Source organism: Heterocephalus glaber, unplaced genomic scaffold, assembly GCF_053883595.1.
Source record: "Heterocephalus glaber isolate CG9 unplaced genomic scaffold, H.glaber_assembly_v1.0 deba00001606, whole genome shotgun sequence".
NCBI classification, from domain to species: Eukaryota; Metazoa; Chordata; class Mammalia; order Rodentia; family Bathyergidae; genus Heterocephalus; species Heterocephalus glaber.
In genome coordinates, this window is record NW_028258377.1 from 13,129,862 (window position 1) to 13,153,442 (window position 23,581).

The following is a 23,581-nucleotide window of genomic DNA, read 5'->3' on the forward strand; positions in this document are numbered from 1 at the left end:
CCTGGGCTTCCTTATACCAAGCCCACAGTGGCTTTGGGGACGCTGCAGAAGCTGGAGGCAAAACCTAGGTTTCCCCAGCACTTCACTGAGAGGCTGACCCTTCCAGGCTCCCCACACTCATTCTTATGCTCTTCACACCACTTGTTTTGTCTTCCCCATGAGAATGCAGTGCAGCGGGGACCCTGCCCTTCTCTCTCCTGTCTCCAGCACCTAAGTAGGTGCTCAGCACACCTGAAAAATGACCATCATGCTACAGCCCCTATTGGTTGATACTTCAAGTACACAGGTTTTACCCAGAGGTATCAAGGTAGAAGAGTACGGGGCAAAACTCTAGCATGAAGGATCAGATCTGTGCACCTCCCCTCAGCAGTGTACCCTGGGGGACCTCCTTCCCCTCTCTGAGTCCCAGTTTCTTCAAGAAAAGAAACTTCACCTCACAAGGACATTGTTAGGTCTCAGGAAGAAAATGAAAGCAAAAGCATTCAAAATTTAAAACTGCAAGAGCTTGGAGTGATGGCACATTCCTGTAATTCCAACACTGAGGCGGGTGAGGCAGGACTGACACAATTTCGAGGCCAGCCTGAATGACATAGTGAGACTCTGTCTCAAAAAAAAAAAAACAAGACATTTATGCCGTGTTTTGAGCTGCATTTATTGTAGCATGTCCAGACCACCCACCAGACAGTGCCTGCCAGGGCCCCATGACACCATCTAGCCTGCACCAGGAGCAATGACACTGGGCGCATGCCCCACAGCTGGCCAGTTGGCAGTGGCTCCAGCATGCCTGGATGGCTGAGCAGAGAGCCCTAGCAGGTGACTGTCCAGAAGGATTTGCAGTGGCAAAGGGGCTAAAGGTGGGTCCTATGCTTTTTGTTTAGCTGGCAGAGTTTTTTAATTAGTTGCCAGATTCAGATACCTCACAATAAAATCTAAATTTCTGGCTTCTCAAATTTCTGACATCAGACCTGCATTCCCAGATAACAGCGACTGGCTTCAGCGGAACAGCAGCCAGCACCTGCAGATGGGGATCTGTGTTTTGCCACAGTCCTTGCCACTGCCACACCCTACTGTCCTCCAAGGCCACTATCGATTGGATGGTACCAACTGCTTTCTGTATCCTGTCCCCATCAACAGTGGTTGTCAAAGGGAAGCAGGCCTCAGCTCTCTAAGGCCAACTTCACTCAGCAAAAACCTGCTGGGCCCTGAGGGAATCTGAGCTGAGACCTCAGAAGGAGCCCACTCCCTCCTTTCTTCTGTGGGCCCAGGGAGGAGGGGTGAGGCGGGGTGGCTTCACACACCCCTTCAAAATACAGCTGTGAAAGCACAGAGCTGAAAAGCAAACTTCCCAAGCCTGAGTTATTTTGCTCTGAGTTTTCAAATTCGGCAGAATCTAAAGCGCTAGAAAGAAGGGCCGACCTTGCTCTGCCGGGATGAGGGTGAGGTTGGGGAGGAAAACAGCCAAACCCAGGAAATGCTGTGCTGGTGCACCCTCTGGTGGCCACAAGGCATCTCTGCAGGCCACAGGAAGATTTCTGAACTTGAGTCCATCCATGCCTAGTAAGAACCAGGGGTGACGAACCTATGGCACATGTGCCATAGCCAGATGTTTGTTATCATTGAAAGCTCTAAAAGGTTTGCCATCACTACTAAGAACAATCATCCATGGCCCCAAAACAGGTTCCTTTCAACCCTCTAGGTGCTAACACCTTGGGATTCCAGCTACTTCGTTTGCAAAATCTTCCTGATCCCCATCCACCACTCAGCCACCTTCCTGGGCATTCCAGCATCCACCTCTGTCCCCAGCAGGGCTGGACCCCCTCTGCAGCCAGCCCCTCTTCAGGATGAGGTCCAATCTCCCCATTCTTCATATCCCTGTGCCTTGCTTCAGTCTTGGCCACAGCAGTCTGTGGTATTTGCAGGCAATAATTCAAAGAGGTGGAGGAAGGCCAACTCCCAGCCTATGGAGGTCAGGCAGGGCACTTAGGTGAGAACAGGCCAAACGGGGCCTCAGTGACCACGGAAGCTTATGTCCTAGGTGATAATGCCACTGAAGAGCTGGTGTGGCCAGATGGTCATTCTTCAAGAGACGCTGGGCATCTTGATTTTTACATGAAAAAGGTTGTCTCAAATATATAAACTACCCAGGCCAAAGAAGCTTTGCTGGGAGGGTGGGTCTGGGCCAGCAGCCCTGGCTGGAGAGCTCTGTCAAGGTCCTGCAGCTGACAGAACCTCCAAGATGGTGGGCATAAGCCAGTGGTTTTCAAAGTTTTGTTTATTTGAGTAGTTTGTAGCCATCATCATGTTTGATCCTGAGAGGCAAGCAAGAGAGAAAAAATTCTTGGACCTATTTCAGAGTCTGGGACACAGGCCAAGGTGGACTCCTGGGCAACCTCAAGTTCACAGCTGGTAAAAAGAGCTCTGAGCTGTGTCAGGCAGTGGCCCAGGGAGGAGCAGGCTTCAAAGCCTGCCCCACACAGCCATGCACAGAGAGGTGCGTCCCAGCACGGGCTGGGAGGACAAAAGCAGACCTCTCCACAGCAGCCCCCAACCTGCCGGGCCATGCCCTCTTAGCTGCACGCTTCCCAGTCCCCTGGAGAGCCCACCTCCCCAACGGTTGCTGAGATGGTGGCTCCCCTGTGCATGTGTGTGGATACACACTTGTACACACCCCCTCCGTGCACATGAGGCTCCAGGAAAAGCAGCTACCACAGTGGCTCTCCCTGTGTGCAGACAGCACATCCATGCTCACGAACCCCTTCGGGGTTGAGGTCCAAGCAGAAACCTCCTGGACCTTGCCCACCATGAGCATAGTAGGAGGGTCCTGGGGGGCCCCACAAGCGGCCTAGGTGAGCCAGGTGTGTGGCCATGGCCCCTGGCAGTCTCACCAGTTGGCCTTCACTGCCTTGATGTCACTCACGAGGTTCTGGGCCAGGCAGATGCCAAAGATCTGTAAGACAGAGGGCAGGTGAAGGAGGGGTAGCAGGCTCTGGGCATGGGGAGGGCATGCTGGGCCACCTAGTTAGTACCTGAAGTAGGGCAATGCCCACGAAGACCCCGGCCACAACGATCAGGTTGTCCTGCAGCCACTTCTCAAACTGGCCCACGCAGCCTTTGGTGTGGATGAAGCCCTGCTGCTCCAGCTCCTACAGGAACCCAAGCACTGGGCTCAGTCCACCTGCCACTGTGGGCCTCATCTCAGGCCTGCTCTCCCTGCGTCCTTCAGCTTCCCAAACACGCTCGTTTCACCCCAGGGCTCACTCACAAGGCCTGTGCACAGCATGGATGCCTCTTCTACTGAGAAGCTTTCCTCGAGTGTCCAGTCCCTATCCCATGACTTTCCACATTCTCAGCTGAAACTGCCATGACTGTCCTGTCCATGTTTACAGCTGTGAGCTTACTCCCTCCACTCCTGAGGTCAGGGACTCCCGTCTTGTTACCACTGAATCTCCAAGGCCTAGGGCAATGTTAGCCACACAGCAAGTACTCAACAAAGTGGTGGAATGAGCAACCCACCAAGGCCCACACCCATGGGCACTGCCCCCAACACCAGCCCTAGGCCTACAGGTTCCTGGGCATCAGCACCCACTCCCCACAGAATCCCTGAGGCCTTGCAGAGGAGCTTGTGTGAGGACTCCTTCCCCATCCCTGTGCCCCCAACTGCCCCCCGCCCTGTCCCTGCCCCTCACCAGCTTGAGCCGGACATCATAGCCACACTGGGTATTGAGGACATCTTCCTGAGGGGAGACAGGCCAGTTAGTGACGAGTAAGGGGGCATCCCACGGGCTGACCAGTGCCACACCTAGTGCAATGCAGGGTGCGGGGAGGCCTGGGAACCAGTGCCCACCCCCCAGGATCCCACTGTGTCCATCTCACCATAATTAGAGCCAAGCTCTGCTGAGGAGAGAGCAGTGCCGCACCTACAGGCCACCATGTGCCCATGTCACATGGCTGAAGTGACCTCCCCCAGCACCCAGGCCCCAGGAACCACAGAGCCCAGTGGACCCTATTGTGGTTTTTCTCAGGCAGGGTCTGCATCCTGCATCACTCCTACCCCTCCTCACCAGACCCCACTCACCGCAGGGTCCCTAACGCAGCAGGAGAAGGGCACTCCACAGCGCTCCCGGCTGGGGTTCAAGTCAGTGCAGTTGAAGTAGATATTGAGGTTCCAGTCATTGGGCCCGCGGGCTCCACAGCAAGACCACTGGGGGCCAGAGGAGAGCCCTGGGTGAGCAGGCCCAAGACTGACAGCCAGGCCCAACAGCAAGGACACAGGGCTGGCTGGGAGGGACCTAGAGAGCCAGGCAGGTGGGCAACTCCCTACCCCACCCCCCACAGCAGATGGGCCTAGGCCCAAAGGCATCAAAGAGTAGACAGCAGACAGCAGCCTAGACATCCAGGGTAGGGAAGCAGTGGGGTATGGAGAAGCTGGCTCCTTAGGACTGGGGGAGTGCAAAGGCAGTGAGGCTCTGGCTCAGCAGCAGCCATGGTGGGGCCCACAGGCCACATCCGGAGCAAGACATGGCTGTGTGGCTCTGAGCGCACACCTGCTCAGAGACTGCTGTCCCTGCTGGAGAAGCATCTCGCCCTCTTTTCACACCACTGCTCCTTCTCCTTTGGGAGGGTTCAAGGTCACCACTCAGAGGCTTTCCCTTCTCCACCCTTCTCCTTCTCAGCCCTTGCCACAATTTGTAATTTCACACTCAGATATACACATGCACTCATCTGCTTGGCTTGTTTATCATTCATCTCTCCCCTGACTGTTATCCCCGATAGGGAAAGTTCCACCTTCTTTCATTACCAAATCCTCACACTTGGCGCAGGGCTGGTGAAAGGTAGGTCTGTCTCAACTCTGTGTTGAACCACAAGCCCCCGGCTACATGTCCGCCTCTGCCGTGGGCCAAGAACTTCTCGAGGCAGGCGCCAGCCCCGGGTCATCTCTGGCACAGGCCCCAGGGCTGACTCCTGGTGATGAACGCTGTCCGGAGCTTGTGGTTCTGGGAATTTAACTGCCTGTGACCATGAGTGTGGGGTCACCTGTGGTGTGAGTGGGCAAGAACGTGCAGATGGAAGGCATCTTAGGTTTCAAGAGTTTCTCTGAAACATCTTGAGGTTTCTCTGGCTGCTGCCTCTCAGGAGTTAGGTTTATATGAGGGCAGAGCTGCTGCGGGGTTCTCTAACTATGTTCAGAAGTCAAAGACAGAAAGCCATACACAACGTTTCTGCCAGTGAAGGTGGGCTTATAGACTACATGGAGTTAAAAAGCACCTATCTACTGATTCAGAGCTGTCATAAGGCTGTAATGCAACATATAACTCTTTTGTTTGTGGTAACATTGGTGTAAATAAACCTACTGCGCTGCCAGTCATATAAAATATCACACATACAATTACGTTCCATGCATTATACCTGAATTATGATGATAATAAATTAATGTTACTGGCTTACGTACTATGTTATCCTTTTATCATTATCTTGAAGTGGATTCCTTCTATTTATTTAAAGCCAAGTACAGTGGCACACATCTGCAGTCTGAGCTACCTAAGAGGCTGAGGTAGGAGGATGGCTTAAACCCAGGAGTGTGAGGCCAGTCTGGTAATGTAGCAAGGCCCTGTCTCAAAAAAGCTGACTGTAAAACAGTAAAACATTCACACAGGCAACTTCACTCCTCTCGTGTTTACCAAAGCTCTTCACCGCATCAAGAGGCTGCATGAAATGGGTGACCTCAGAGCATCGGAGTCTGTGAAAGTGCACGCTACGGTGTTTGTGCAATGACGGAATCACCTGACGATGCATTTCTGAGAATGTGCCCCCTCGCTAAGTGACAAGTGACCATGACATAAATGAGAGCAGATGGCTGATGGGTATAATAAAATACAGTGTTGGGGACAATGACAAACAGAGAGCCCCCCTTCTACTAAAGGGGCAGCAGCAAAGTAGCTCTGGCCAATCCTCTGGGCCCAGGGTTTAGTAGAAGGGGAAACTTATATTTTTCTGTCAAATTTTTTCCACCTAAGTTTGTCACAAGCCCTGGCCTGGGAGCTGTTGCTAGAAGCCTCTGTCCTGTTCCCCAAGCCCGTGTCCCCACAAGGCTAGCACATGGGACTCAGGACCTCCTTGGACAGGGGCACGCCTGGCTCTTCCCTGGGGCCTGCTGGCCGGTGTGGGAGAAGGGTAGCACTGGTGCAAGGGAATCTGCTCCTCTCTCGTATACTCACATATTCCTGAGCAAAGTCAATGAGGTTCTGGAGGTCAATGTCATCCCGGTAGGCCTTGACGTTGTTGTTGATGAAAAGGTTGAGCTGGTCTCTAATCCAGTCCTTGAAGACGAAGGCCAGGATCCCTGTCGCCAGCTCCAGGAAGAAGATGAGGCCAAGGAACACGGAGAACTAGGTTGGGGTATATGGACAGTGAGGGCTAGAGACACAGATCTCTGGGGAACCACAGAGAAGACCTCCACCCCTATCTCCAGCAAGACCCAAGGGAGGCCTGAATCCCTGGTTCCCATTCTCTTTCATTTTTGCACTGTTTACCTTTCGTGGGGGGGGGGGGGGATACTGCTAGTGATTGAACCCAAGGCTCCATATAAGCTAGCCAAGCATTCTAACACTGAGATATACCCTTATCCCTTTTAGTACTGTTTTATGATGGTACAAGGCAGGAGTGTTCTTACCTAGTCTTCTCTCTTCCAGTAACCACATCTGCTTTTCAAAAACCATCCACTATGCATCTTTCCTCTTTCTCTACTCTTAGATACAGGACAGGGGGTGTGCCACCAGCCCACCAATCAGAGCACTACTTCCTTCCAGAACACAAGGATTGGTCCAGAGACAGCCAATCATAACAAAGAAGATGCAATTAAGCACTCTGGGAGAGAGATTGAGAGAAAAGTGTTTCAGCCTCTAGCCCAGGTTCCTAGGAGGGCAGGATGAAGCCTGTGGCCTGTTCTTGGGCATCCTTCTCCCATCAGGGAATGGAGCCCACTCAGGGGGAGCAGAGCTGAGAAAGCGAGAGAGACCTGGCCTGGGGACACTGTGGTGGTCACCATGGCCACACACCCCTAGGCTTTTTTTTCACATGAGCCAACAAGTATCTTTTTCTGATTAGGGCACTGGGTTTTGGTCACTTAAAACAGAAAAGACCAGAATAAATGTAGGTAACATGAATCTAACAATAATGATAGCGTAACAATAAAGCCACCCCACACTAAGCACCAACAAAGCTACAAGAACTGGCTAGGAAGAGGTTGGGGTGGATCTCAGGTTAGGAGGGGCACTTACAAACTTAAGCAGGAAGGTGTTCTCCCGGAGGGCTCCGATACACCCAGCAAAGCCCAGCACCGACATGACGCCTCCAACCACCACAAACAGCCACACAGGGTCAAGGCCTCCCAGATCTGTCAGTGCCGATATATTGGAAAGAACACCCTGCACAGGGGAACAAGACGCAGGTGTGAGGGGTGGCCTTTCCCAGCACCTGGCCCCACAGGCAGTCCCATACCCCGCCCCACTGCCTACCTTCTCACTCCAGGCCCAGAGGCCGATGGCTAGGAACAGGCCTCCCAGCACCTGCAAGAACAGCAGCAAACAGCTCAGGGGTAGACATCAGCACCTGGTCCTCCCCGACCCTCCTGCATCCTTCTGCAGAACTCAGGGCCTTCCATCCAGGGAGACAGGAGGAGGGGCACAGGCTGGGAATGGACCCAGGGTCCTTCCCACCTTCCCAAGGACACATCTCAGGACTTCTTCCCCTTATGGCAGCCTGGAGGACTGAAGCCACCTCTAGCAACTGCACGGACCTCAGGGGCCCAGTTCTGGAACTTAAAAGTGAAACAGAAAGTGGCTGAAACACTCCTACCCACAGGGAGCAGCAGCAAACTCTGCTCCAACTCCAGGCCACTTCTGAAGCTCCAGGCTCCCAGTTCCCCTACTCCCCATTTCGAAGCCCTCCTGCCTGCAATTCTGTCACCCCACGCTCCTCAACATGCAGCATGTCATGTACACACATGCGTGCACACATGTGTGATGCTGGGGATTGGATCAGACCCAGGGGGTGGTGCAGCTGAGCACCACCTCTACCACCTGGATCATACTCCCAACCTGTACCCCACTTCTTTAACCGCAAGAACAGCAGGAAACAGCAGTGGCCCCTGAGGAACAAAAAATCCCAATGCAGAGAAGTTCGTGATGAGCCCCATCCCACCCTAGAACACATTCAGCTCTGGACCTGAGCAGTCCCTGCCTGTCCCCTGCACTATCCTCATCTTTCCCACTATCCTGCCTCATCTCCTTGCTGGAAAAAATCCTGAATGTCAAGACCACCTACACTCTTAGGCCTGATCCTGGGCAGGTCCCTGGACATCCATTCTCAGAGAAAGAGATTCCACCCAAGAATGAGGAGCTGGTCCCTGTCAACTCCACCCCCACCATCCTCTTTTGTGGCCCTAGGTTCCACCACTGCTGTGCTCTCTCTGGGAGCATTTTCCCTTTCCTCTCTGGCACCGGGCCTGATGATGTGCACTGCTTATACCTTGGCCCCACTTGCTCTGTCCCCAGCCTTTGGAGAGGTGACTGACCAACACTTTCTCCTTCCCCTTGGTTCACTCAATCCCTTTCCTCCCCCTGCTCCTTCTCAGCCTCCTTCCCAGGACAATACCTTCCCCTGCCCCATATCTGTTCACCCACTCCCCAGGTTCCAACCTTCTCCCCATCCTCCTCTTCACACCCATTTTCCATCCTACCATGACACTGCCATCTCCTGGATCTTCACCCAAACTTCTCCCTGGCTCTAGACCCCTATATCCACCCTCCTGCTACAGATACCCAGTGTCTCAGGCACTGTTCCAAGCCCTGGGAATACACTGGCCAATAGAACATGAACGCTCTCAGCCCCCAGGGCAAATACACCATGTAGGGTAAATAAACAACAGGCAAATGAACAAGGAAAAGTCATATATCAATAGATCCTTTAAAGAAAATCAGACGAGACTAGGGACTAGGAGTTCAGGGCTCCTTTAGCAAGATATAGTAGGGAGATGGGGCACTTTAGCTGAGGTCTGAACGATGGAAAGGAGCAGAAGGGCAAAGGCAGAGACCCCGAGGTAAGACCATGTCTTGCGGTACAGGGACCAAACTGAAAGGTGGCAAAGTCAGTTCCACAGGAAATGGGAGGCCATGGGGAGACAAGTGGGCTGGAGTCCAGGAGCAGTGAGAAACCACAAGAAAGTTCCCGGCAGGAAACACCAGGCCTGCCTGACACTGAAACAAAAATATCTCTGGGCCTGTTTTACAGGCACCTGCCTTGGCCCCCAAGTGGCCCGTCCTGTCAACTCCATTTCATGACTTTCCTAGAGCTTTCCTGTCTTTCCCAACCCCACCATCCCAGCTACATCCCACCCTCATCCCTGGACCCCCACATCCAGGCCCCATGTGTCACCCACGTTCCCCCTGGCAGCCAGACACAAAAGCCTGTGCATCCAACACAAAACCCAGATCAGACCATCACTCCCACAGGAAGCCCTAACAGAAAGCACCAGTGCCCTGCCCCTCACTGCCCTGCCCAGGGTCCCCTCTGCTCACTGCTCTGCCTCCCCTCCATCCACCGCTATTCAGCTGTCAGCCAGGCTGTGTGATCCTAGTAAATAACTTAAGCTCTCGGTGCTTATTCCTTCAGTTTCCCCATCTGTAAAAGGTAAATCGTAGGTGGTTGTGGGACTATAGCTCATTAGAACTCATTTGCTCCTGTAAGAACCCTAAGGAGCAAACTTCAGTATCCTCTGCTCCCACCAGAAAGCTGAGGCCCAGAAGAGGAGCGCGGACCTGACCAAGGCCTCACAGCGAGGCATGTGACTGACTGGCCTGCCTGACTTCCTCTCCTCGACAGTGTTCCCTGAACAGCTGCCCACACCCTCTCAAGCACTGCTGAGGCCCAGCGACTCCCTTGAAGGGGCCAGCCCCAGAGGCACGTGGGTAGAGAGCAGAGCCCAAATCCTGCTGAACACAAGAGAAAGGGCCTGGCATTTTGACCCAAGGCTTGGAAGCAGAGACTGCAGAGGTGGCAGCCTTGGAGATGGCATGGGGGAGGGAGAAGGGAAAGATGACATGGCAGGGCGCACGGTGCACACCGATGCTACCCTGGGACAGTCAGTAGCAGCTCCCTTCTCGGAGCCGACCCCGAGCCTGGCTGGGTCAGCTGTGGAATGGGCTTTGCTCCCTGGGGCTGAGGACTCGGTTGCGCCTCCCCTCTAATCTCCTAGCACCTCCCTCAGGTCGGGGAGAGCAGGACCCGAGCAACTTTGCAAGAGCCTAGGGAGAGGCACCAGACCTAGGTTTTGGAGGGGTTAGGAGGCGGGGATGGGCCAGACTCCTCCCCACCGGCTAAACCAAGGGTGGGGTTCATGCTCCTACAAGGAGGCTGGGCGAGAGCGGGCGAGCTGCACCCAGCGCGCCCCAGGGGTCTCCAAGCTAACCTGGCTTCCTTTTCCGATCCGCCTCCCGGGTTACCCGAGAGACTCCCCCACCCCCACTGTACTGGGCCCCGCCCCCCAGGCTTCCAGGCCTCGAGGCAACTCCCTCGGGTGGTCTCGGGACGAGGCGTGGGGGTGGAAGGAGTCGAGGATCTTTCCCGAGCCCCAAGCCTTCGGTGCTGAGTGGTCTCCCCTAGTTGGGGACTCAGCCTCCTTCTCCCACTTCCCCAGCACAGGGCCCGAAGCAGACCCTGCGCTCACCCAGAAGACAATGTTGAAGCCAAACAGGAAGTATTTCCCGCAGCAGCCGACCTCTGGTTCCTGGAAATGCTGGTGCTTGCCAGGCATGGTGAGGGGCCACCCGCCGGCCCGGACGCCGGGGCCGGGGACCGGGGACCAGGGACCTGACCCAGCCCTCCGCAGGCCGCCCTGGGCTGGGAGCCGCCCGGGGCCTAGCCCGGCGGCTGCGGCTTCCTGGCCGCGCCGCGCCCCGCCCGCCCCGCAGGAACCGCCCCCGGCGCGCGGACCGCCCCGCCCAAAGCGCGGCTCCACCCCCCCCAGCCCCCGCTCCGCCAGGGCTACGCCCCAACATAGCCCAGTCCTCTCGGAGCCCCGCCTCTGAGTGCTGGAGCCCGCCGGTGCTGCAATCTCCCAGCGTCCTTCAGACCCGCCAGAGACGCCCGCTGCGGGCGCTGGTCACGGCGGGCTCAGGACCAGCGTTCCCAGTCCTCTCCCCATCCCCGAGATGCTGTAACTGCCGCTTGCGTGAGCGGATGGGAATCTGGATCAAGTTAACACACGTCAGCACGTGTAATTACAACGGAGTCTAATCACATCACGTTTCACTCACAGAAATTCAGCTCTACCGATAACTGGCCCAAACTCAGGCCAGACGGCGACATTGGTCTTGTGAGTGCCACGCCTGTTGTTCTTGTCCCTTCGGTCCAGCCGGCGCCAGTCCCCCACCCCTTGGCATTTGAGGGCTCCAGTCTTTCACTCTTCCCCCACACCAGCTTAGGTCCTGCCCGGGCGCAGTGCCTGGGAATCTCACATGAGCTCCTTCAAGACAGGACAGGGCAGATCGATATTTAGGTGAAACTGAATCTTACTCAAAAGTTTAGTTAGAGCCCTCACAAAAAAATAATTCCAAGCTTGTTCAGAAGTATTTATTTAGAACAGGTACAGAAAATAGCTTAAGGTCATCATTTTCAAGTGAATCCACCACTAACAAAACCAGGGTGAGCCTCAGTCAACACCTAGCTCCTGTCCTGAGGGCTGGGGCTGGTCTATGCCCTCTCCTTCAATCTAACCCTAAAGCAGGCGAGGCACAGGCAGCACTGGCCCCAGCTGGCAGGCCCTGTCCAGAGAAGAGACAACAAAAGGCTCTTCAGGGCTTTCTCCACCATCCAGCCCCCAGGTAAAACAAGCAAACCTAAGTATTTCCTCCACCCTGTCATGGCCCTGTGGCCCCAAGAAAGGCTTGGACCTCAGACTGCTGCCACCACCACTACCCTGCCTCCAGGCCTAATCCCAACTCCCATTAAAGACTGTTCATTTGAAGCCGGTCAAAGTGGCAAGTCCCTATGGTCCAAGCCACTTAGCAGGCTGACCCAGGACTATTGCTTTAGCCCAAGTGATTAAGAACATACAAACCCCAAACAAAAAAAGGTGTTTATATGTACTTCAGGACAGGTAAAACCAGGCTATCTGTCCTCCAGTGCCGCCCAGGAACAGCAATACAGCCTGCCTTTCCCCATTCATCTCACAGCGGTAAGAAACTCAGAGGTGGCTGCCCCACAGATTAAGAGTGGTGCCAAGGGCCCCTCACACCACAAACTTATTCTTAGCTAAAGAGTTGCTCTTGGTGGCCGTGTCAATGTGGGCCTGGTACCCAATGACGGTCTTCACAGAGAGGCCCAGGCGCTCTTTGTACACACGCCTGGAGGATGGGGCACAGAGGAAAGGAAACAGTCAAACAGAGGGTCCTAGACGTAACCTAGGCGCAGATCTTTTGCCCCCCAAATTCCTACTCCGGTTGCAGCTACTCCTGTTGTGTTTTACCCATGCAGAAACCCAAAGTAGGACTCTAATGCAAGCAGAGTTGTACTGCTAGACATAGGTTAGAATCCAGATATACAGATGAGGAAGGAAGAAGGGCAGGGAGAGGAGAGTTCCAAAGATCTCCCTTGTGGGCCCAAGCTACCCCTACCCTCCTTCTTCCTAGAAAGGACCCAGCCCTCACCCAATGTGCAACACGCTGGCCTGGTCCTCTGCCTCCCTTGTCCACACAGCGATCTTGTCCCCCTTGGTACGGATGTTGATGACAGCTCCACACACCTCCTTGCTGTGCTCCTCGAAGCTCTCCCCAATCAGACATAGCAACTGGGCCCAAGCAGAGACTGAGACCTCCCCGCTGGGGCACAGAGACCACCCTGGCCACCCTTGAGACCACTGCAACCTGGAGACCCACACTAGCCTCTGCCTCTTCCCCTGGGGACACCCCCTACCAGTTCCGACACTCACTGTCTCCAGCCACAGACGGTCCAACTCACTGTGGCGCTGCTGTTTGGCAAGACTGACCAGCCAGCGGCCACCCCGCTTATTCCTGCTGTCTTCCCACATGGGCTCGATGCCATCCTGCAAGGTGGGATGACAGATCAACTGCCTCCCTTTGTTCAAAGGGAAGTGGGGACCCAGCTCTCTTGCCTGCAACTTTATCTGCTCTCTGCCCTAGTAGGCCACATTCTGTTACTGCCATCTACTCTGCATAAGCAGATGTCACTACCAACCACCTGCCCCCAGGCCCTGCAGCCTGCTGGTCACCTTTTACAGCCTTCTGTATGTGCACCGCTGTCCACTTTAATGAATGAAATTCCTTAAGAGTTCAAGCAGGGGTGGCTTCAGGAAGCCTCTGGGATAGACATCACCATGGGCAAGAGTGGACATCCCAGGCTTGGCACTTGGTCCCCAGACCTTTCTGGGTATAAGTCACCTGGGGAGATCTTTAAACATTGATGTCAGGCAATACTGATGCCTGTCCCTAGTTAAGACCAGAGACCTGGGCTCTTTCTCTGACACCCTTGTCCCATTCCCTTCTATACTCTTAAGCATCCTTCAGGTGCAGCTCAGGTCTGATACTCTTTGTCCCATCTGGGCTTCTGTACTGCAGCTCCTCCAATCAGAAATCACACCCTGCCCTGATCTAGGCTGTCTGTGCTTCCCCACCCCCAAATTCCCTGTGAGGGAGGAAGCCACCGAAGCTGGGAACAATCGGGCCCCTGTCCTTTGGGGGAGGAAGGACTTGAGAGCAGAGCTTACCTTGAACAGGGCGTAGTCACACCCAGGAGAGAGCTTACTAGCCAGCTGGATGTGGCTGTACATCCTGAAGGGAGAGACCACCACCACCCTGCCAATGCTGAATGCCCAGGCTTTTAGGGGCCTACTTGGCCTCCAACCTCCTACCTCCTTACACACCCACAGTTTCCCTCGGCTTTCTGACCTCCTAGCTTCTGTACGCTTGGGTGCTGCTGCCCAGAACTGCATCCCTATTTACCAGATCCTCGAAGCCCGCCTTCTCCTTGGAGCCGCCCCCTGACCCAAGTCCCCTGAAGCCCACACCTGGGGCTAGGGGGAGCCCTCCCCTGGGGGTTGTGCCTCCTCCCTTGATCTCCCACGGACACTCTGTGGCAGCCTAGTCCTCACTTTTTGGCCAAGACAGGTTCAGAGAGAAGGAACTTGCCTAAGATCACAAAGCCATGGAAGGGCAGCCAAGGTCTCCTCCTGCTGCTTCTACTCCCAAGGCTCTCTCCCTAAGCCCTAGCAAGACTTCCAGGGGTGGCTGTGCCCCAATCCCAATGGCTCTGGGCAGGAGCCCCCATCATCAACAAATGCTGAAGACCCCAGGGAGAGTGGCACAGCTGTGTAGCAAGCAATCCCCAGCTTCAATGCTATGGCTCTGGCACCCCAAATAACAGACACTCACGCCCAGAAGTCCTCCACAGTGTCAAATTTGGTGACCAGGTGCAAGTTGTCCTGCCAGGCCCGGCTTCGGTCATTCTTGAAGAACCACAGAGCCCACCTGGTGGGAAAGACGAATCAGGGAGCCCCTGTATCCAGCCGGGCAACACCTGGGCTAACAAGGAGCACCCCCCCTTCTCTTCAAGGACAAGCTAAGAGATGAGATTTAGGGCACAGACACCCCCCCCCCCAGGTGACTGAAGTTGGTTAGTTTGAAGTGTGGGGGAGGAATGGGGTGTTAAACCTGGAATTACAGCTGGTTAAAGCTGAAAGGGCCAAATGGTCCCAGGCTTTCAGCTCTGGCCTTTCACATGCTGAACTAAAGCTAAGAGCAAAAGGTTGTCCAAAACCATACAGCCAGAGAGCCCCAAGGCTGGCCCGATCACTGCTACCTGTTTTGCAGGGGGTGCAGCTCCAGCTTGACCTCCACGGGCCCTTCACCCCTAGCCTTTCCCCTCTGAGATAAGGGAGTCGTGATCCCAGGAGACTTTGGAGCCTTCTCTCCTGTGGATTCTCCCACTTCTGCCTTCTCTTGCTCTTTCTCCTCTTTCTCCTTCTTCTCCCTGACTTCACCCTCAGCTTCAATTGCCTGACCAAAGAAAATCAGGATGGGCTAGCTGTAAGCTCTGGCCCTGGCCACTCCCCTCACTTACTTCCACCACCCAGCTGGTGGTCTCTTGCCCTAGAAGGGCTAGCCAGCTGGACTTACATGGCAGAAGGTAGCCATGCCAAGCCTCAAGCTCCACAGGGACCCAGCATCTCCGGGGTCTCCAGCTGCTGGCTCTTAATACACCAGGACCCTGCCCACCTGCCCGGGGCAGGGGAGGGGGAGGAGCTAGCATGCTTGGAAAGGAGGCTGGTGATCAGGATTCTCCATCTGCAAGCATTTACTTGGTGAGCACCTTCTGCTCGCAGCCCAGGGCCCTGGACACAGCTGTGACCAGACAGCTCCAGCCTCTCACAGTGGGGCCAGAGAAATGAAGGTCAGGTCAGTATTGGGGGTCTGTGTCTTGCTGAGGGTGGTGACCCTGAATTTAAAGTAGACTGCCCAACAGATGGCAGAAGTAGCAGCATTGACACAGCCATGGTGGGGGGTGGTTTGCTGTTGTGCAGCCACCCAATCTCATCAAAGTGTAGGCCTTTATCTCTGGAAGCTTCTGAGTTTTGTTTTATTTTTGTTTTGTCAAATTTGGTGACCAGATGCAGGTTTCTTTTTTATTTTTTATTTTGAGACAAGGTCTCATTCGGTTGCACAAGCTGTCCTCAAACTTACAGTGCTCCTGCTGTAGCCTCCCACAGTGCTGGGATTACAGGCAGGTACCATCATACCCAGCTGAGCTTTTTAAAAATATAATTGTTTGCTAACATTCAGCAACAGGGAGATTTTATATTAAATCAGCTCTGAGTTTCTCTTGAGAATTTGGAAGGTCTGGCGCCTTTAAGCCATCCGCCTCCCAGTTCCACGGTCCCCATGGCTGGGCTGCCCAGTGGAAGGTCCCACTTGGCCCCACACAGCCCCACCTCCTCTCCTGCCCCATCTGAGTGCTCTCCCCCCAGGCATTCATGGCAAGGCACAGAGCCATAGTCTCAAGGCCTGTTTCAAGGCTTGCCCTACCCTGGCCTTGAACCTCATTGAGTCTCAGTTTCTCCATCTGTAAAATGGGAATGCTAATGCGCGCCTCAGAAGCTTGTTGTATTGATGATGTAAATCACAAGCAGCCCATACAACAAGGTGGGGCTCCCTGCTCAATGGAAGTCAGCTGAGGACTACAAGGTGGGGAGGGACTAGGGAGGGAAGTGGGAGGAGCCCTGTCTCTGGACACCCTTTCCCAGCCTTCTGAACAACCCCTTTCATGCAGAGGACATAGCCTCCTCAAGCTTTTACACATTTCCTATCCTCCCCTCCACCACTTTCAGGGTTCCAGAGCCATGAAAGGGCCAATCCCTTCTCCTTCCCACACTGTGGGGAGTCCATAACCAGCTGAAGGCTGATAGTCAACATCTGCTCAACTATATGCTTAATCATACCCTGACATGTGCCTAACACAGGCTAGGGGCCGGGATGCAACAAGGAGCAATAGATGAGGGCTGTGTGGAAGCTCAGCGATAAAACACTGGCCTACCATGTGCAAGGCTCTGGGTTTAAATCCCTGACACACACACACTCAGGCCTACAGGGAGGACATTCACCAGATGATCTCACAAAGGCCTGAGTCTTCACAAGCACAAAGCTCTGAAAGAAAGGAATTTGGGGAGAGGAGACAGTAACAGTTCATGACCTGTAATGGGGCCTCGGAGTGGCAGTTCTCAAATGGGTGGATCAGAACCTCCTGCAGGGCTTGCTAAACAAGCCTGGCCCCTACCTGCCTCAGGCTTTCGGAGATTGGGCCTGAGAATGTTCATTTCTAGCGAGTTCCCTGGGGATGCTGTTCAGGGACTCCATTTGGAAAACAGCTGGCTTAGAGGCATCCATTTAGTGAGCTGAGACTGAAACATGAATGAGAGGTAACTAAAGGGTGAGCATGGTACTGTCTGTGACAAGCCTGTGGGGCAGAGCATGCGGTACTGGAGAAAGAGTGTGGCTCAAGCCTGAAGGCGGGGATGATAAGTCCCACCCCCAGGAGCAGTGCAGAGCCACCAAGTGCTTCAAGTGGGTGCAGCTGGCCTGGAGTGCGATCTCTGGATCTCTGGCCATACAGGAACCTGTGGCTGCAGAGTGAGCGGAAAGACATGGATGAGGACACTCATCCAGTTGTCCAGGTGACAGAGAGGGTAGCAGAGAAGGTGAAGAGGAGATGGTAGATTTAAGAGGTATTGAAAAGGAAACTCAGTGGTACTTGGTGAGCCCTGGAGAGGTGAGGCATGGTGTTCCAGTATCTATCACTGCATAACAAACACACCACTACCCCAAACATAAGGGCCTAAGACAATGATAATAATCCGTCTTCTCACATATCTGCAATTTGGGCAATACCCAGGAGAGACACCTCATCTCTGCTCCATCGAGATTGAAGAGAACAAATGCCAGTGACCCCATCCCCATTTCATCCCTTCATCCATACTGTGGGGATGACAATGCCTACTAGGAAGGATTGTTTTCAGTGTTTAATGATTTCATGGTTGGAGGACCTGGCACACAGTAGGTGTTCAATAAATTTTGCTCATTTGCCTCCCTCTTCCTCCACCAAATTGAGATTCTTGTCTCTCCCAGAGCCTGGGCCTCCTCTGTCCAAGCTCCTTCGCCAGGCCCCTGTTGGAGTGGGGTGTGTACGCTGCCTGCCCTGCAGAGAGCCTTCCTTCCTCCCCACCCTGAGGTCTCTGGACAGTAGGAATGCTGAGAAATATTTAGTCACACAGCCAGGCACCATGCATAGGGTTAAGGCACAGCTGGATTTTCACAGAAGCCAGGCAGGACTGGGATCCCTGGGATCCTCTCCAAGGAGCTCTCCCCACTAGGGTTTTCCCCATGTCCTCTCACCCTTCCCTCCCCAAGCTCCAGTAGTCATTCTTAGTACACCCTCTGAAAGGGGAGAGGGACGAGAAGAATGGAGATGCCAATGTCCAGGAAGTGAGACAACAGAAACAGTGAAGGCCCTTGAGAAGTCACAGGCACAGGCCTGACCAAGAGAACCCGGAAGCCTGGGCTTTGCTATCCTGTGCCCTAAAGGAAGGTTGGGGTAGGCGACATGCAACACTGGGAAACTGTTGTGTTAGAAAGTGGCATCCCAGTGTCCCCTACTGGGGATTCCATGCAACATGAAAGAAAAATGTGACAAACGTTAATAATTGATGAGTCTAGGTAAGAGGATTTATCTGGAGGGTTTTTTGGTTTTTTTGGTACCGGGGATCGAACTTGGGTCCTTGCACTTGCAAGGTGGGCGGTAGCACCACTGAGCTAAATCCCCGGCCCTATCTGCAGGTTTTATTCATTATTGTAACTTTTCCCTGGGTTTAAAATTTTAAAAAATAAAAATAAAAAGAGTGGGCTCCTAGGGCAGTGAAGCTCACCTGGTCCCAGCACCCGGAAGGAAGCTCCCCCTGCTACCATCCCAAGCTCCTAGGGCACAGAAGGTGAGCCATGTGGGTGCCAGAAGCATCCCCCCCATGGAAATGATAAGACACATAAACAAGCCTCAAAAACAGACTTCCAAATCACCTACAGCAACCCCAAAGGGAAACGAGATGGAACATTCTGATACTCAACCACCTGGACTCTCTGAACTGGCAGCAAAAGAGGATCTGGGAAAAATGAAATCAGAAATAATTACTCAGATAACAGCAAAGAGTTTGCTCATGGTGCAAGACATGATTAATAAATCTAGAGAGGACACAGATTAAAAAAATAGAGGATCTGAGGAACATGATGGAATCTCAACATAGCAAACAAATGGAATCCATAAAACAGATACAAACAGATTTCCAGGAGATTAAAAACTCCATTGAAAGTCTGCACAGCAGAATGAACCAATGTGAGGATAGAATTTCACATATAGAAGATAAGATTGCAATTAATGAGGAGGAAAAGAAAAATTGCTTTAAAATTGTAAGGGAACATGAGAAATCAATCCAGTAGCTGCTAGACGATGCAAAGAAGAATAACATAAGACTGATTGGAGTCAATGAAGAAAAAGGAGAGAGTGCAGATGACATAAAAAAACTGTTCACAGAAGTGATGGCAGAAAACTTCCCAAGGAGGGGAAAAGAACTTGACATACAGATAAGTGAGGTATATAGGACTCCAGCTAACCTTAATCAAAAAAAATCTACACATAGGCATTTAATAGTTAGTATTCCAGAAATCCAACAGAAGAATAAAATTCTACAAGCAGTGAGAGAAAAGAAACAAATCACATACAAAGGAAAGCCCATCAGAATCACAACAGACTTCTCAATGCAAACCCTCAAGGCAAGAAGAGCTTGGAGTGATGTATTTCAAGCCCTAAAGGAAAACAGCCTCCAACCCAGATTGATGTACCCTGAAAAACTATCTTTCAAAATTAATGGAGAAATAAGATACTTTCATGATAAAGAGCACCTCAGGAACTTCATGAATACCAAACCGGCACTCCAAAAAATTTTAGACAATACCTTAGGAAAAGACAATGAGGATCACAACCCCAGGAAACCCAGCAGAATGAATCCATTGGGGGTGACAAACGCAAAGGGGGAGAATCCAACAAAAAGAAAAAGTCATGACAAGGCTTTTAAAACTTTTGACTTCATCTCCCTAATGAGTGTATAATTCAATCTTGTTATTGTACTGATTAGTATTTTTCTGATTCTAGAGTTGCACACCATTCCTTGTGCTATACTGGCTATTTACCATCTTCTTATGTCTACATTTTAATTGGGTAGTCTATTAATGAGCTGTAAGAGTTCTTTATATATTCTGGTCATAGGTTATATGCATTGTAAATATGGTCTGTTTAAGGACTACTTTTCATTTGAATGATGTCATTTAAAGTTCTAAACATTGATGGAATCTCAATTATCAATTTTTTTCTTTTATACATCGTATCTTTTGTATCCTAGGTAGTTCTTGCCTACCCTGAGTTCATAAATATTTTCCCTTATAATTTCTTCTTAAAGTTTCATACTTTTAGGCTTTCTTATTTAGGTTCATAGATCCCTTCAAGTTATTTTCATGTATGGAAATAAAGGGTTGAGGTTAATTTTTTATATACGGATACCAGGTGTTCTAGTGCCGTTTGCTGCAAACACTATCTCTTCCTCGGCTCTTGAATTGAGTTTATATTCTATAAAATGCTAATGTTAAATAATCTTTCAAAACTCAGTGGACCATATATGTGTGGTTCTATTTCTAGATTCTCTGTTTTAGTCCAATGATCTATATGTCCTTCCTTACACCAACACTGCCTTGATTACTGTAGCTTTAGAAGAAGTCTTAAAATTAGATACTAAACGTCTTCCAACACTGTTTTGTTTTTGTTTTTAACTTTTCTAGGTCCTTTGTACTCCTATGTAACATTTAAATTTCAATATCCAGTTCTTCATTTATAGCAAGTATACATAGACCTGAATTTTTATATATACCTTGTGTTTTCTAATCCTGCTAAATTCAAGTACAAGTTCTAGGGGCTCCTAGAGGTTTCTTAATATTTTCTCTGTAGATGATCATTTCATCTACATATAAAGATTTTGCTTCTGCCGTGCCAATCTTATCCTATTTGTGTCATTTTATTTCCAGACTATTTTGGTGGGGCCTAGGTTTCAAAGTTTAATGGACAGATAAAGAGTAAGCATATCTGCCCTTGTTCCCCACCTTAAGGAGAAAGCATGTATCTTCTCCATTCATATAAGGTGTTCTCGCTGGAAGTATGGAGTACATGTCTTTAATCTGTTGAGAAGTTTCTGTTCTACTTCTAGTCTCCTGATAGCTTGTACCATGAACAGCTGTAGAATTTAATCCAATACTTTTTCTCCAACTACTGACAGGATCATATGGCTTTTTCCTTTCCTCTGTTTAAATGATGACTTTTGGGGGTGGATCTTCCAATGCTGAACCAGCACTGCCATCCCTATAACAAAACCACTTTCTACATACTGCCAGATCTGACTTCTAAGAGTTTGTTTTGTTAAACAAATTTCTATCTATGTTTATACTTTTTTCTTATATTATCTTTATCCAGTTTTAGGATTAGCACAATGTTGAGTTCCTAAAATGAGGGGAGAAGTGTTCCTTCTTTTTTCTGCTTTAATTGTTTGATATAATCTATCAGTTAAAATGTTTATGAGCCTGTTGTTGTCATATAGGTAGGTTTTCAAGCTAGGAATATACTTTCTTTAACAGGTGCTATTCAAATTTTATATTTCCTCCAGAGTTAGTTTCATTAATTTGTCTTCCAAGGTACTTCTTAGAAGTTGTCAAATTTATTTCAAAAAAGATTTTTGTAATATGTTTTCTATATCATTTTAAATTTTGTAAAATCTGTGGTGATGTCTCCTAGATCTTAATATTGTAATTTAAAAAATGTATAACTGATATTGTGTAACAGGAAGAAAAGGTCTAAAAGAGCAGGGGAATTGGGAGGGGTAGGAGAAGGGAAAAGAGGGAAAGGAAAAAATATGAGAGGAGGAAAAAAATGGAAACAAGGTCTTTGCAAATAGGGAAGGGTGGAAGGGGTGAAGGGAGGGCAAGGGAAGGGGAAAAAAAATAAGAACCAAGAGACTCATGTAATGGTACAAGATCCCAAAGATGAATGTAACTGTATTTTATACCTAAAATGTACCAATAAAGTTAATGGGGGGAAAAAATAAATATAAAGTAGGAGAAGGAAAAAAAAAAAAAGAAATCAAGTAATAACAAATGCTGGCGAGGATTCTACATTGTTGGTAGAAATGTAAACTAGTACAATACTATGGAAATCAGTATGGATATTCCTTAAAAAACTTAAAATAGAAATCCTATCTGACTCAGCTATTCCCCTTCTAAGTATTTTCCTGAAAGAGTTCAAGTAACCGTATTACATGCATACCAATATTTATAGCAGCACAATTAATAGCAGCTAAATTGAGGAAGTGATCTATATGTCCATCAACAGATGAATGGATAAGGAACATGTGATATTTATATACAACAGAGTACTACTCTGCCATAAAGAAGGATAAGCTTGGGCCAGGGATTTAGCTCAGTGGTGCTGCCACCTGCCTTGCAAGTGCAAGGTCCTGAGTTCGATCCCCAGTACTAAAAAAAAAGGATAAGCTTGAGTCACTTGTAGGAAAATGGATGCAATTCCACACAATAAAGTTAAGTGAAATAAATCTGACACACAAGCTTAAATATCACATGATTTTTCTTATATAAGAAACCCAAAATATAAATAAAGAACAAAATAAAATATAGATAATAGGAAACAGGGAGATAGATCTTTTGCAAAAGAGACAAGATCAAGAGATGGAGGGCAGGGGAGGGAGGGGAGAAGAAGGGGATGAAAAAGGAATAAGATGTGTTAGTACATGTACTAACTATCCACAAGGAATGTATTGTGATGCACCACAAACATGTATTAATAAAATTTGAAAAAGAAGGGTAGGAGGAGCTGGGCATGGTGGTGAATGTCTGTAATCCCAGAACTCTGAGAGGCTGAGGCAGGGGGATTTCAAATTCAAGTTCAGTCTGTACAACTCAGTGACTTAGTGAGACCTGCCCCCCTCAAAATAAAAAATAAAAAAGGGCTGGGAATACAGCTCAGTGTGAATGCCTGAGTTAAATCCCTAGTACCACAAAAAAATAGGAGGCATCTAGTTACTGATGATTGTGAAGTCATCACACTATCTGAAGACTGCTCACTACTGGACAGTTTTTTTTTATATACTGGAAATTGATCACAGGGCCTTCAAACTGAGCTATATCCCCAGCCCATTCCTTACTTTTTATTTTGAGAGAGAGTCTCACTAAATCCCTGAGTCACTCAGGCTGGGCTCAAACATGAAATCCTCCTGCCTCAGCCTCCCAGAGTCCTGAGATTATAGATGTGCATCACCATCCCTGGCTACCACTGGACATCCCTAAGTAAAAGAATACATGTCTGTGTTGCCTGAGCTTCAGTATTAACAGCCAGATGAGCTTCCTGCCTGATTCAGAATTTAACCTATTTTCTGTTCTCTCAATACTCTGGACTTTGCCACTTACCAAATCCTCTGGTGGAAATGCTCACTGCCACTTGTAAGGCCTGTCTGTTATCTGTCTCTCATGGGAAAGACTGAGAAGCTTGAATCTCATGCACCCCTGGAGGCTTTCCTCAGATGCCCCTCCCCTTTTGGGGCTCTGCACTCTCCTGCACTGCTGTTAAAGCTCCCCAGCAGCCTGGCTGCTGCCATCTGAGAGCTCTTCACTCCCAGCCTCCTTTGGCCTCTCCACAGCACTTACTTAGTTGACCTCTCTCCCCAGGTCTCCACCCCATCTCTCTCTAGCTTCTCTATCTCTCCACTGCGCCTCTCAGTCTCTTGTCAGGCGCCCCTCCTTCTGACCACCCCTGAAGGTTGCAAAAGGATCCTGTCCTGGGTTCTCTGTTCTTTTTGTTCTCCATGTAGCCTAGCAACAATTACCACCCCTTTGATTGTGACTCCAAAACCAGTGCT

The 23,581-nt window shown here is 50.6% G+C and overlaps 2 protein-coding genes across 3 annotated transcripts; both read right to left on the reverse strand.

The window, feature by feature from the left end:
* Window positions 1–627: 627 nt before the first annotated feature.
* On the reverse strand, window positions 628–10,937 carry Tspan17 (tetraspanin 17). The gene is made up of 9 exons (XM_004836321.3): window positions 10,724–10,937; window positions 7,515–7,565; window positions 7,278–7,424; window positions 6,216–6,386; window positions 4,076–4,201; window positions 3,687–3,734; window positions 3,027–3,143; window positions 2,886–2,947; window positions 628–2,309 (listed from the first exon to the last, which is right to left on the reverse strand). Exons 1-9 carry the CDS (start codon window positions 10,808–10,810, stop codon window positions 2,273–2,275), a joined length of 846 nt encoding a protein of 281 aa, XP_004836378.1. The 5' UTR covers window positions 10,811–10,937; the 3' UTR covers window positions 628–2,272.
* A 1,181-nt stretch (window positions 10,938–12,118) lies between these two features.
* Window positions 12,119–21,216, reverse strand: Eif4e1b (eukaryotic translation initiation factor 4E family member 1B). 2 transcript variants are annotated; one of them, XM_021239121.2, is made up of 7 exons: window positions 15,189–21,212; window positions 14,872–15,068; window positions 14,445–14,540; window positions 13,781–13,844; window positions 12,986–13,099; window positions 12,705–12,844; window positions 12,119–12,401 (listed from the first exon to the last, which is right to left on the reverse strand). In XM_021239121.2, exons 1-7 carry the CDS (start codon window positions 15,204–15,206, stop codon window positions 12,287–12,289), a joined length of 744 nt encoding a protein of 247 aa, XP_021094780.1. In that variant the 5' UTR covers window positions 15,207–21,212; the 3' UTR covers window positions 12,119–12,286. The 2 variants fall into 2 exon arrangements, with proteins under 2 accessions (XP_021094780.1, XP_087050931.1); XM_087194805.1 differs by having other exon boundaries at window positions 12,705–13,099; window positions 15,189–21,216.
* Between the last annotated feature and the right edge of the window lie 2,365 nt (window positions 21,217–23,581).

Bases quoted from the DNA above. Each gene is read 5' to 3' on its own strand.
- Tspan17 (XM_004836321.3), bottom strand. From the start codon at position 10,810: ATGCCTGGCAAGCACCAGCATTTCCAGGAACCAGAGGTCGGCTGCTGC. The intron at 4,202-6,215 runs GTGAGTATACGA...TCTGGCCCCCAG, and splicing joins TTGACTTTGCTCAGGAATAT to TGGTCTTGCTGTGGAGCCCG. The intron at 2,948-3,026 runs GTACTAACTAGG...TCTGTCTTACAG, and splicing joins TGGGCATTGCCCTACTTCAG to ATCTTTGGCATCTGCCTGGC.
- Eif4e1b (XM_087194805.1), bottom strand. The intron at 14,541-14,871 runs GTAGCAGTGATC...CTTTCCCACCAG, and splicing joins CTGCACCCCCTGCAAAACAG to GTGGGCTCTGTGGTTCTTCA. The intron at 13,845-14,444 runs GTGAGTGTCTGT...CTCTCCCTTCAG, and splicing joins ACTGTGGAGGACTTCTGGGC to GATGTACAGCCACATCCAGC.